At 42.6% G+C, this 14900-nt stretch overlaps 1 protein-coding gene across 1 annotated transcript in view; it reads left to right on the plus strand.

Moving 5' to 3' along the window:
• Positions 1 to 14900, plus strand: part of LOC132826396 (VPS10 domain-containing receptor SorCS1-like) — an 815604-nt gene that overhangs the window by 612808 nt on the left and 187896 nt on the right. Inside the window, exons 12-14 of the mRNA XM_060842288.1 lie at positions 5423 to 5525; positions 7721 to 7809; positions 9625 to 9716. Coding sequence (XP_060698271.1) covers positions 5423 to 5525; positions 7721 to 7809; positions 9625 to 9716 — 284 coding nt within the window. The remainder of the gene's footprint in view (positions 1 to 5422; positions 5526 to 7720; positions 7810 to 9624; positions 9717 to 14900) is intronic.

The raw sequence follows: 14900 nt of genomic DNA on the forward strand, positions 1-14900 counted from the left end.
AAATTAATTTGGCAGATGTAAACATGAAGTAAAAGTCATAGTGTATTTGGGATATTTTCCAAGAACAAAATTTTGTGGATCCAACCAAGGACCTGGTTATTTTGAATCTGGTAATGTTTTATGAGGTAGGCTTAATAAATAATATCAGAGTAAATGGTCCCTTGGGAAGCAGTGACCAGAACACAGTGGAATATAGCATTCAGTTTGAGAGTGAGAAATTTTGGTCAGAAATATCTGTTAGAGAAAGTGAGGACTGCAGATCAGAGTCAAGAGTGTGGTGCTGGAAAAGCACAGCAGGTCAGGCAGCATCCGGCATCAGGATGACGGTCTTATGCCCGAAATGTTGACTCTCCTGCTCCTTGGATGCTGCCTGATTGGCTGTGCTTTTCTAGCACCACACTCTTCAATTCAGAAATATCTGTGCTAAATTTAAGAGGGGCATTGACAAAGGAAAGAGTGGCATGGGAAAAGAGTTTAACAATCAAGATAATTCATGAACAATGCTCATGACTCACAGAAAGATGTAGCACAGTGAGGAAGAAGGATTCTAGGAAGGGGATAAACCAATCGTGTTTAATCAAGGAAGTTAAGGATGGAATTAAATTGAGAGAATAGAATATACAACTTGCTGTAGATAAGTGGTAATCCAAAGAATTGCGAAAGTGTTAAAATACTAAAGAAGACAACCAAAAAAAAGGGAAATTAGACTCTGAGGGTAAAATAGGAAGAAATATTTTCAAAAGGGATAGTGTGAGTTTTTTCTAATTTATAAAAAGACAGAAGCGAAAATGAGCACTGGACCCTTGATGGGGATAAAATGATGGGAAAGTGGGAAATAGAAGTGAAATAAATATTTTGTCACAGCGTTGACAGTAGAAACCACATTCCAAAATGATTAAATAATCAAAGGAAAAAATAGAAGAGCACTAAAATAAAATAGCTATAACAAGGAGAATAAATTCTCAGGAAGCTAATGAGGCTAAAGGCATTGGGTTCTCTGGACCTGATGAGTTGTATCCAAGGATATTAAAAGAAGAAGCCACACAGACAGCAGATGCCCGGGGAGTAATCTTTCAAGACTCCTTAGATTCTGGGAAGGCTCAGAAGACTGGAACATTGCCAATGTAACATTGTATAAGGTTGCAGATGACATCAAAATTGGAGGTGTACTGGACAGTGAAGAGGGTTACCTCAGATTACAACGGGATCTTGATCAGATGGGCCAATGGGCTGAGTGGCAGATGGAATTTAATTTAGATAAATGGGAGGTGCTGCATTTTGGGAAAGCAAATCTTAGCAGGACGTATATACTTAATGGTAAGGTCCCAGGGAGTGTTGCTGAGCCGAGAGATCTTGCAGTGCAGGTTCATAGCTCCTTGAAAGTGGGGGAGTCTCAGGTAGATAGGATCGTGAAGAAGGTGTTTGGTATGCTTTCCTTTATCGGTCAGAATATTGAGGACAGGAGTTGAGAGGTCATGTTGCGGATGTACAGGACATTAGTTAGGCCACTGTTTGAATATTGCATGCAATTCTGGTCTCCTTCCTATTGGAAAGATGTTGCGAAACTGGAAAGGGTTCAGAAAAGATTTACAAGAATGTTGCCAGGGTTGGAGCGTTTGAGCTATAAGGAGAGACTGAACAGGCTGGGGTTGTTTTCCCTGGAGTGTCGGAGGCTGAGGGGCGACCTTATAGAGATTAATAAAATCATGAGGGGCATGGATAGAGTAAATAGACAAAGTCTTTTCCTTGGGTGGGGGAGTCCAGAACTAAAGGGTGAGAGGGGAAAGATATAAAAGGGACCTAAGGGGCAACTTTTTCACACAGAGGGAGGTGCATGTGTGCAATGAGAGGAAGTGGTGGAGGCTGGTACAATTGCAGCATTTAAAAGACATCTGGATGGGTATATGAATAGGAAGGTTTTGGGAGTATATGGGCCAAGTATTGGCCAATGGGACTAGATTAGGTTGGGATATCTGGTCAGCATGGATGAGTTGGACCAAAAGGACTGTTTCCTTCTGTACATCTCTATGACTCTGTGACCCATTCAAAAAAGAAGAGAAACAGAACATCAGTAATGATAGACCGGTTAACATCTGTCATTGGGAAGGTCTTCGATTTTATTCTGAATGATGTAACAACGGAGCATTTAGAAACACATTGCATACTCGAGCAGAACCAGTGTGGCATCCTGAAGGGGAAATCATGTCTGACAATGATTTTAGGATTTGTTGAGGAAGTAGCAAGCAAGGTAGATAAAGAGGAAGCAGTTGATCAAAAATGCATTTAATGCAGTACTGGAAATAATGCTCTTACAAACACCGAAAATAGGACCAGGAGCAGACGATAGTTATAAGATAAAGGAGCAGAACCAGCCCATCAGGCCTACTCAGCCATTCAATCATGGGTGATATGTTCCTCAACCTTATTCTCCTGCTTTCTCCTATAATTTTTGATCCCCTTACGAAGGTGTATGGTGTTGGCTTTCATTAACGGGGGGACTGTGTTTAAGAGCCACGAGGTTATGCTGCAGCTCTATAAAATCCTCATTAGACAACAGTTGGAATATTGTGTTCAGTTCTAGTCACCTCATTAGTAAAGATGTGGAAGCTTTAGAGAGGGTGCAGAGTAGATGGACCAGGATGTTGCCTGGACTTGGGGGCATGTCTGATGAAGAACAATTGAGGGAGATCAGGCTTTTCACATTGGAGTGAAGAAAAATGAGAGGTGACTTGATCGAGGTATACAAGATGATGAGAGGCACAGATAGTGTGGATAACCAGAAACATTTTCCCAGGGCAGAAATGTCTATCATGAGCGGCATAGTTTTAAGATAATTGGAGGAAGGTATATGGGAGATGTCAGAGGCAGGTTCTTTATACAGAGAGTGGTGGGTGCATGGAATGCACTACCAGCAGTGGTGGTAGAGTCAGATACATTAGAGGCATTTAAGTGACTATTGGATAGGCACATGGAACTGAGTATAATGAAGGGTATGTAGGTTAGTTTGATCTTAGAGTAGGAAAGAAGGCTGGCACAACATTGAGGGTCGAAGGACCTGTATTATGCTGTACTGTTCTATGTTCAATCAAGAGCCTATCTTTTGTTGTCACAAAGACCCTCAATGACTTGGCCTCTCTATCCCTCTGCGTTAATGAGTTCAAATCTTTGAGCCTTCTCCATCATTTCCCCACCAATACCCTTGACTCCTTTAGCCTTGAGAATTACAGGGGGAGTGTTTACATGATGGCAACCTGCAACTAATGGAGAGTCACAGGGATCAGTGTTGGCCCATATTAGTTACAAGATATCCTAGATAGGGGATGACACAAGGATGGATAGGAATGCAAATGTGAGGGTAATACAAAGAGGCTGAAGAAGGCCATTGTTCAGTGAATGAGAGAAAACTAGGCAGAGGGAACATAAAATAGGGAATTGTGAGGTTATGCACTGATGAGGTTATCATTGCAACTTCTGAATGTAATAAGAAAACGAATGGAATATTGGCCTCTATGTCAAAGGGAATGGAGTTTAAAATTAAGGATGTCTTGCTAAAACTAATGAGGCACTACTTAGACAACAGCTAGAATACTGGGAACAATTTTGGGTCTTAACAAAGTTACAATGTACTGGCAGAGGCAGTCCAGAGAAGGTTCAGTAGGTTAAACCCAGGAGTAGATGAACTTTCTCAAGAGGAGCAGTTGAGTGCATTGGGCTTTTACTCATTGGTATTTAGAAGTGTGAGAGATAACCTTATTAAAACATACATGATTCCTTGGGGGTTTGACAGAGTAGATGTTGCTTCTTCTTGTGGGAGAATCCAGGACCAGAGGGAATTGCTTCTCTCTCCAGTTAGTGAATGTGTGGAACTGTTTACTGAATGGGGGCTGCCAAACCTACGTTGTTACGCACATTCTCTGCTGAGATAGACAGATTTTTAATCAGTGAGGGTTAAGGAGTAAAAGCAGGAAAGCATCAGATCAGCTCTGATCTCGTAGAATAGTGGAGTGGACCCAGTGGGCTGACTGGCCTACTTCTGCTGCTGTGTCTAATTGTCTTCAAATCAACACCTTACTCATATAAATTAAAAATCACCCAACACCAGGTTATAGTCTAACAGGTTTGTTTGGAAGCACTAGCTAGCTACCTGACAAAGGAGCAGTACTCCAAAAGCTGCTGTCATGTGATTTTCAACTTTGTCCACCCCAGTCCAACACTGACACCTCCATATCATGTCAATCAAATTAGGCACATGAAGGCATTATGTGTCGTTCTTTCCTAACTATCTGCTTACAATTTGGTTCCAAGAGAAACAAGTGCAAGCCTTGAGTCAGCTCTTTCCCTCTTTGACAGAAATGACTAGCTCCATCAAAACAATGGCCAGGCAGGGAATAAATCCTGTGAGTTGCTGATTAACTGCATCAATTCCTTAAAAATGAGTAAGTTAGTCACTGGGCCATGGAGATAGTATCAGGTCACATTAGATAAAAGAACAGAAAGTGTTGAATCTCCCAATTTGAACATCAGAGTTCATCACGCAAAGAAAAGAAAGTGCTGGTTGCTATAACAACAGACTATTTTCCAGAAGTAATGCAAAAACTGTCAAGTACTTTCAGCCCAAGAAAGACATTGCAAGGGGACAAATTTTGCCTTTCCTTCCAGTAATGGCTCTTTAAGGTGTAAAGCCTATGTTTTTAAGAATCCTTTTCAGGTAATATTGTCTTTCATTGGCATCACAGAGAGACAGTTTCTTCCTAATTCAGTGAAAGGAGATCGTCAATGACAGGATATCCCACTGGATTTGCTCCAAAATGAATTTCTGCTAATAACGGAAAAAGTTTGTCACTGCAACATGCAAATTATTTTAAAAATCCTCTTTTCTTTCATTTACTGTGGAACAATAAGAAACATTCTGTCTATGTCTCTCTTTCTCTCTCCATCTCTTTTCACTGTGGCAACAGTTATGCCATTTCTTTTCCTACCGATGATACCATCACCTCATTCCGTGTCTCAGAGGCTTGGATCCTCTTTTAAAAATTCATCTGAACTGGATGTTCAAAGCACGAACAATGTTAAGCTATGATGAGGCTCCAGTCTGCTTCGCACGACACTGAAACCAAATCATGAAGGAATAAAGCGCACCATTAAACACATAATCTTTACAACTTGGTCAAATTAATTTTTAATGTGTAGTGCAAACAGCATGCATTAGGGAGGATGGAGAGGTATGAGTTCCATCCCACTTAATATCAATCAAATCCCACGAATCGCTTTATCCTGGATAATGCATTCCCTGCTTCGAAACCCTGAAAATTTGGCATGCTTATATCTTAAAAGGTTCCAGACTTTTTTGATACAGTTATAAATGTTTGTGTTTGATGTGACTGAGATTTAGTTGAATCAACTCGTTCCCTTCTGGTTGCAGCCGTACTGCTCTTTGAATCTACACTTGAACGTGGCACAGAATCCCTACACATCAGGGAACATCGGCAGCAAGGACTCTGCACCTGGTATCATTGTGGCCTCAGGTATTGAATCAATTTGAAGGTTGATACAATTTTCTCCACTCTTTTCAGAGTTTTTTTAATTGCATGATTTTTGACGCGCAGTCGCATACTCCCCTCTGGCTGATAGGACATCAGGCATAACAAGTCAAATTAACACTGGAAGACACAACAACTTTATACCTCCTGGAAGTAGCTGCATTCCCAGCGCACTATAGACTGTGACAAGGGCAATGACTTCTCTGCTCAATCAAGTAACCGTGATGCTATTTGGGAACAATTCTTTGAGGGTATGGCAGTCATTGTACCTGACTCAATGAGCCATCCATCAGCTGGACAGTGAGAACTGACAGATTTAATGGATTCTGAATCTACTTTCACCATTGCAAAAACTATCATGAAATTGTTACACAGAATTCACTGGATTGTGCTCCAGACCAAGAACAGCAGTTGATTTTTTTTTTCACTTCCCTTGCCTCTAGGTTCTTAGCTCAATTGCATGGTCTGTCCAGCATCCTCATTGGAAACTGCTAACTTAGCTGAGGCCAGGAATAAAGCTTTCTTGACCTTGCATAACTTTAGAACACATCAGTGCTGCATTAGGAAACCCAAGCAGTCTGCTTTCATTGAAAGCTCAACTGAGCGTGTTGCAATGCTCCTGGTTATCATTCCTGCAATCTGCGAGATGCTCGCTGGTACTTTCTGAAAGTTGTTTGCTCTCCACACTTTATTTTCCACGATTGAAATCTGAGCCAAGAAGATTCATGGAAAGGCAAGTAACATATTCCACACTGCTTGAGGCAATCTGCCAACAAAGAAGTTTCTCCTCCCTTGCTCTGTCAGAAATATGCTGAGTTTTCACTTGGCACCTCACCTTAACTGGGCTGGAATTTGCTCAATGCAAACAGTCCTACTTTCCAATGACCCTTTGTTTCACAGACTCTGGTATAATATTTCACAGGGAATTTAGATAAAATACCTCTCTGTAACACTTCTTACATCAAGTCCCAAATGTATATGTTTGGTCTCTTCACCATTTTAATGATCAGCAGGTGCGCTGGAAGAGGTCCTTTGCTTTCAGTTAGACTCTTGCCTGCCCAAGACACAATGACAAACAGGAGGGTGGAAGAACACAGCAGGCCAGGGAGCATCAGGAGGGCGAGATGTCGACGTTTTGAGTGTAACCTGAAACATCGACTTCTCCACCTCCTAATGCTGCCTGCCTTGCTGTGCTCTCCCAGCCTCCTGCCTGTCGATGCTGCCTGCCTTGCTGTGTTCTCCCAGCCTCCTGCCTGTCGATGCTGCCTGCCTTGCTGTGCACTCCCAGCCTCCTGCCTGTCGATGCTGCCTGCCTTGCTGTGCACTCCCAGCCTCCTGCCTGTCGATGCTGCCTGCCTTGCTGTGTTCTCCCAGCCTCCTGCCTGTCGATGCTGCCAGCCTTGCTGTGCTCTCCCAGCCTCCTGCCTGTCGATGCTGCCAGCCTTGCTGTGTTCTCCCAGCCTCCTGCCTGTCGATGCTGCCTGCCTTGCTGTGTTCTCCCAGCTTCTTGCCTGTCTACCTTGGATTCCAGCATCGGCAATTTTTTAAAATCTCGAACCAAGAAACGATGAGGCCAGCGTTAACCAGTGAAATCCCAGGCATTCACTGGAATTGGCGAAAAGTAGATAAAAACGAGCTACCGACCCCTGGAAAACTCATGTGGCTTTTGCCTGTCCGTTGACACTCGGATATGTATGACAGAACGGACATCTCTCAGTAGCTGAGAAAGTCATTCTGAAAAGTCTGAAAAGGGGAGATTGAAAAGTTTCTTGATCAGGACTTCTCTGTCAGTGAAAGGCCCCTATATTTCATTTTTAACTTTTAACCTAACCATCTTCAAATGGGGGAAAATGCTCAACAGATCTGGCAGCATCAGTGGAGAGAGAAACAGGATTAGCATTTCACATCAGTGTCCTATTATCAGAGCTAGCCCTACTATTGTAGTGATTTTTATAACAGTCACAACAAAAACACAACAGATGTCTGATTTTGGGGTGGAGAGGGGAATGCACACCTTGGGAGATCCTGAGCAAGGTGACAGGTGCCATAGAAATAGAAGTATTTCTTTCCTTTCCTTCCTTTGTGCTTATATTTTCCAGTCTTAAGGGATCGCTGAGTTGTAACCTTGGGTTTTTATTTGTAACCATGGCTGATACTTAGTAGCTTTGCTTGAATTTCAGGCAACATCGGCGCTGAGCTCATAACAGATGAGGAAAGTCACACTGGAGGCATGTTCATCTCATCAGATGCAGGGAACACCTGGAGACAGGTAACGGCGATGTGGAGACGTTGTAGGGGGGCAGTAACTAATCATGAATGGAAGCTGACTCAATCAGCAAACAAAGGCAGCATCAAACTACAGAACGCAGAGCCAGAATGTCCACTATCCTTTTCTGCTTTATATCGGGATAGTTGATCTCAATTGCACTTCGGCATCAGCAGTCACTCTCAGTGCAACAAACTGACCAAGCCAAAAGTACTGAGTTAAGGTGCTTTGATGGTGCTCAAGAACTCTGAACGCCCCTCTTATTCTTCACTATATAGTGCTATAAGATCCTTTACATCATGTGAATGATAGATACAGATTATTGTTTCATCCAGAAATAAGCACCTTTGACAATCCAAATCTCTTTTAGCCCAGCCAGTTCACTCTAACTGCTTAATTCCTAAGTCAGCCTTGAACCCACAATGTTCTGATTCAGGAGGTGCATCTCTGAAAGCTGTGACTTCTGAAATCTCTGGAACATTAGCTTCCATTTATTTTTTTTACAGCTGGCTGCATTTCACCTTTAACCATCTCAACCCATGAAGTTGAGAGAAGGTCAGACTGTGTTTTTTCTCTGTTGGCCAGTATTGTGATCCAGCTTTGCCTCCACATGCAGCTGTTGCAGTCAGAGAGAGCTGGTTTATCTGTGTCAATATTTATGCCTATTTACTGTATCCTTATAACAACAGTTCTTGCATTTCAAAAAATGCTTTGAAACATTTCAGCATGATGAGCGGTTGTCTGAGTGGAAGTAATTGTAGATCCATCAAAGCCACTTCTCAGCAAATACTCATCCAGTTGTTGACATTCCCTTCAATGAGCAGATTTTTCTCTGCTGGCTTGATGATTTTTCTTAAGAAATGATTCATTAGGAGTATTTTGGAGAATGTAATTATTTTACATATTCAGAAGAAGGAAGAAAGAGGGTTCTCCATCAAAATTAGAAATGTTTCAGAATACCTTATCTGTCTGCAGATGGACAAACAATATGGTCAGATAAATGGCCTATTTCTGTGCTCAGACACATTATCATTCTGTATCAGGGAGAAGGCAGGCATCTTTGGGAGCCTTCGCTGACATAAATTATTCTTGTTTATGAACTACCGTTGTCGCCCAGCCCATCAATTGCCACAAAGTCAGGAACCCCTGCGAAATATATCGCTGTTTCACACACAGACATTGATGGATTTCATGGTTTGTTCAGCACTTCAGTGTTTAGCCATAACAAATGCAGCCAATAAAACAGAGTGCAGCCCCAGCTATTACTGCAGTGCGAATGAAGGCAGAGTGGGCTGGGACTGTTAAATGAGAAAGTTACTGTTCACTCGAGCGAATAGGGCAGTTGCACTCCAGCTGAGCAACATGGGTAATCTTAGCTTCCATTTGTGACACGTAAGCATCAGTTTGGGTCATGTGCGATGAGTCAAATACATCATGGACTGAGTGTTGTATTTGAAAACTGTTTGTGGAACATCTCAGGAGATGGTCCTGTATTTGCTTTACGTTTAATAAACTCCAATTTTTAAAAAAATAAGAAATGATTCATTTAGATTTAGAGTCAGAGAGTATGCCTCCCTGTATAAACAGAAAACTGATTTCTTATCAATATTTGCATTTGTAGCTCATTGTAAAAGTTCTCAGTTGCCCAGATTGAAGAGGCAAATACCAAAAGGAAAATGTAACTCAGATAAGATGATAGCGATTTCAACAGTAGTTGTTGAGATGTCTTTTCTTTCACTCCTAACCAGTGATAGTTTCTACACGGTGCTACTTTCTTGTAGATGGTGCTGATTGGTTTGTGTTTGCTCTCATTCACAGGTTTTTGACGAGGAGCATAGCGTTCTGTTCCTGGACCAGGGAGGTGCGCTTGTGGCCATTAAACACACACCACAGCCAATCCGACATCTATGGTAATTGGTCCCTCTTCTTATTGTCCTGGCAGTGGGTAAAAGGTGCTAAAACTGCGGTAATGAGGGGAGTATTCCCTGTCCGGGCAGCAATCTGCATTGCTGTGACCTGTTTCAAGACTGAACTGCAGGAAGCATGCACACTCATACAACATTAGCCACATTTAAGATATAAACTGACCCCCTGAAGGAATTAAAGGACCATCCTGGCCGAGTATTTAAAAAACAATATCAAAATCTGAACACCAGGAGTATCTTCACCTCCTTTGTTTGGTGGCCATGGCCTAGAGGTATTGCTGCTAGACTATTAATTCAGAGAACCCATAATCTGCTGTTCATATATCCCACCCTGGTGGATGATGAAATTTGAATTCTATAAAATCTGGAATTAGGAGTCTACTGATGACCCTGAAATCAATGTCACTGAAAAACCTATCTGATCATGACCTAAATGTCATTTAAGGAATGTAACTGTCATCCTTACCTGGTGTGGCCTACATGTGACTCCAGAGCCACAGCCTCTTTACTACCCTCCTGTGCATTGAGGGATGGGCAGTCAATATTGGCATCAATCAGTGATGCCAACATCCTGTGAATTATAGATATAATACTTGATGTGTTGGAATTCCTTTTGCTGTGGGATAGATGGTGGGCAGGAACTTTAAAATCTTATCTGGAGGCACCAAACTCTTAGAGAATACAATCCTCTTTTAACTGGGTGCTCCCGTTCTGAGCTTCTCCCACACAGCAAGATTGCTGCAGTTAAATAAACACTCTCCTATTCCTGCCACTTCTGCCGCACTTGCTACAAATCCATGGCCAATTCTCCCAAATCTTGCACTTTTTCCCTCATTTTATCCAGAGCCCAGGATTTCCTTTCCCAATATGCTCAAATACAACAAAGTCCCATTGCAACATTCCCAAATCACCTGATCCATGTGATTGGTTGTGCTGTTTCCAATCCAATCAACAAGAGTAGGCAAAAGTGAGGATTGCAGATGCTGGAAACCAGAGTTTAGATCAAAGTGGTGCTGGAAAAGCACATCAGGTCAAGCAGCATCTGAGGAACAGAAAAATCGACGTTTCGGGCAAAAACCATTCATCAGGATTCCTGATGAAGGACTTTTGCCCAAAACATCGATTTTCCTGCTCCTCGGATGCTGCCTGACCTGCAGTGCTTTTCCAGCACCACTTTGATCTAAACAATGAACAAGAGTACATTACTTGGCCCCTTGAGCCTGCTCTCCCTACCAATAAGATCATGACCAATCTGACTTTAACCTCCATTCTATATTCCTGCATATAGAGTCAGAGAGTCATGGAGTCATAAAGATGTACAGCAGAGAAACAGACCCTTTTGTCCAACTCTTCAATGCTGACCAGTTGTCCTAAATTAATCCAGTCCCATTTGACAGCACTTGGCCCATATCCCTCCAAGCCCTTCCTCTTCATATACCCATCCAGGTGCCTTTTAAATGTTGTCATTGTACCAGCCTGCACCACTTTCTCTGGCAGCTCATTCCAAACACGCACCACCCTTTGCATGGAAAAATTGCCCCTTAAGTCCCGGTTAAATCTTTTCCCTCTCAACCAAAATCAATGCTCTCTAGTTCTGGACTCCCTCACCCCAGGGAAAAGACCTTGTCTATTTACTATATCCATGCCCCTCATGATGTTATAAGTCTTTATAGTGTCACCCCTCAGCCTCCAATGCTCCAGGGAAAACAGCCCCAGCCTATTCATCTTCTCCCCATAGCTCAAATCCTCCAACCCTGGCAACACCCTTGTAAATCTTTTTTGAACACTTTCAAGTTTCACAACATCTTTCCGATAGGAAGGGGACCAAAATTGCAGGCAATATTCCAAAAATGGTCTAACCAATGTCCTGTATAGCCGCAACATGACCTCCCAACTCCTATACTCAATGCACTGACCAATCAAGGAAAGCATACCAAACACCTTCTTCACTATAATATCTACCTGCACTCCAAGGTCTCTTTGTTCAGCAACACTCCCCAGGACCTTACCATTAAATATATAGTGAACTGATTTGATTTGCCTTTCCAAAATGTAGCACCTCACATTTATCTAAATTAAACTCCATCTGCCACTCCTCAGCGCATTGGCCCACCTGATCAAGATCCCATTGTAATCTGGGGTAACCTTCTTCACTGTCCATGACCCCTCCAAATTTGGTGTCATCTGCAAACTTACTAACTGTATCTCCTGTGTTCACATCTAAAACATTTATACAAATGATGAACAGCAGTGGACCCAGCACCGATCCTTGTGATAAGCCACTGGTAACAGACCTCCAGTCTGAAAAACAACCCTCCACCACCACCACCTGTCTTCTACCTTCAAGCTTTGTTGATTTGCCTGACAGGGGGAGTGGCATGATGGCACAGAAGTTAGCACTTCTGCCTCACAATGCTCGGGATTTGAGTTTGTTTCCAGCTTTGGGTGACTGTGTGGCGTTTGCACATTCTCCCAGTGTGAAAAAATATATTTTGTCTACAAAATGATGAAGGATATAGACAGGTTAGATAGAGATAAGCTTTTTCCCAGGGTGAGAGCTTCAATAATGAGAGGTCACGTGTTCAAGGTGAGAGGTGAAAAGTTTAAGGGGGATACACCTGGCAAGTACTTTACACACAGAGGGTGGTGGGTGCCTGGAACGCATTGCCAGCAGAGGTGGTAGAGGCAGGCATGGTAGATTCATTTAAGGTGGGTCTGGACAGATGCATGAGTAAGTGGGGAACAGAGGGATAAAGATGCTTAGGAATTGGGCGATAGGTTTAAACAGTAGATTTGGATTGGCTCAGACTTGGAGGGGTGAAGGGTCTGTTCCTGGGCTATAAATGTTCCTTGTTCTTTGTTCTCTTTAAGCCAGTTCTGTATCCAAATGGCTAGTTTTCCCCTGGTTTCCATGAGATCTAATCTTGCTAACCAGTCTCCATGGGGAACCTTGTTGAACGCTTTACTGAAGTCCATATAGATCATGCTCACCACTCTGCCCTCATCAATCCTCTTCATTACTTCTCACTTCAGTCATGTTTGTGAGAGATGATTTCCCACACACGAAGCCATGTTGACTATCCCTAATCAGTCCCTGCCTTTCCAAATGCATGTACATCCTGTCCCTCAGGATTCCCTCCAACAACTTGCCCACCACTGAAGTCAGTCTCACTGGTCTATAGTCCCCTGGCTTTTCCTTGCCACCTTTCTTAAATAGTGGCACCACGTTAGCCAACCCCTAGTCTTCTGGCACCTCACCTGTGACTATCGATGATACAAATATCTCAGCAAGGGGTTCAGCAATCACTTCTCTAGCTTCCCACGGAGTTCTAGGGTACACCTGATCAGGTCCTGGAGATTTATCCACTTTTATACATTTCAAGACATCCAGCACTTCCTCCTCTATAATGTGGACATTTTACAAGATGTCACCATCTATATACCCCATTGGTCTTCAATGACTTATGAACAATCTTCTTTGTATCTGCTTTTGTGTTCATTGTGCACTCCATATCAGAAAATCCCTGCCATTGTGACATTGCACTTACAGTTTCAAATAAACAGAAATAAAAACCTAACAAACTGTGGATGTTGTAAATTTAAAAAAATTACCAGAAAAGCTCAGCGGGTCTGTCAGTGTCTGTGGAGAGAAAGCAGACTTAACATTTCAGGTCCGTGACCCTTCTTTAGAAATTGTCTATTTGGAAAATAAAGTTTTCGAATACAGGTTTTTCCTCATTTAAATGGTAAATGTTTGGACAGCAAAGTTACCACAGCATTATGCTTTTTCCATTTTAAACACAAATTAGATGTCCACTTGTGAAAGATAAATTTGCCTTAGTTTCACTGGACCAGAGGGCTGCTCTCTCATTACAGGGAGATGACTGCTGGTCGTTTAATCTGAGGGTCATGGTTCATGGTGATCTCAGCTGGTGTGGGGATTGAACCCATGCTGTTGGCATCCCTACAAACCAGTCATCCAGCTAACTGGGCTAACCAATCCTGATAATAGTATTGTAATATATGTTTAGAAACCATAGGGTTATTGGGGCGGCACGGTGGCACAGTGGTTAGCACTGCTGCCTCACAGCGCCAGGGACCTGGGTTCAATTCCCGCCTCAGGCGACTGACTGTGTGGAGTTTGCACGTTCTCCCCGTGTCTGCGTGGGTTTCCTCCGGGTGCTCCGGTTTCCTCCCACAGTCCAAAGATGTGCAGGTCAGGTGAATTGGCCATGCTAAATTGCCTGTAGTGTTAGGTAAGGGGTATATGTAGGGGTATGGGTGGGTTGCGCTTCGGCGGGTCGGTGTGGACTTGTTGGGCCAAAGGGCCTGTTTCCACACTGTAAATAATCTAATCTAATAATCTAATCTAATGATGTCCTTTTGAAAGGAATGAAGCATGCCACTACTGAAAACTAAATGCTGGGGCAAGTACATGGAGTTAGCCTCTCTCCAAATACTCTGAAAATGCTTTACCCTTCATGTTACCCTGGACCTGAGTGAAAGATGGCATCATGTTCCATAATCCCCATCATACTTGGTAATTTGTGGAATAAAGGACAGACGATGCTAGAGAAACTCAGCAGGAGCGGTAACATCTGTGGAGAGAGAAACAGAGTTAACGTTTTGAAGTTGAGTCTGACTCTTCAGCACAATAGGAAAACCCTTAACCTTTGATGGTGCTTCTTTTTAAATTTGTTGATGAGATCTGGGCAAGGGCAGCAATTATTGTCCATTTCCTTATTTCCCTCATGCTATAAAAGAATCATGTTTTAAAAATCCAAGCAAATTAGGGGCTGGAGGCTCCAGTGACATTGTGCATAGAAAGAAAAATTGAAGAGAGCTAAGAAGTAGCCTATCATGAACTCCGCACATCCCAAACCACTTGACATCCAATCAAGTTGCTTATTGAAGTGTAATTACTGTGGATCCAAAGGAAATGCAGATGTGAATGTTGCACACAGCAAGATTCCACAAACAGCAATATAGTGCTGACCAAATAATCAGTCTTATTTATTTTTGTGGAAGAATAAATATTGACGCGCACATGCCTGCTCTACCTCAAGATAGTGCCATGTGACCATATACTTGGGAGAGCAGAAGGAGATATAGTTTGAAAAAGAACAAATAAAGGATTTCCATTAACATATTACCTTTCATAATTGCTGG

This window comes from Hemiscyllium ocellatum, chromosome 22, assembly GCF_020745735.1.
Source record: "Hemiscyllium ocellatum isolate sHemOce1 chromosome 22, sHemOce1.pat.X.cur, whole genome shotgun sequence".
Taxonomy (NCBI): domain Eukaryota; kingdom Metazoa; phylum Chordata; class Chondrichthyes; order Orectolobiformes; family Hemiscylliidae; genus Hemiscyllium; species Hemiscyllium ocellatum.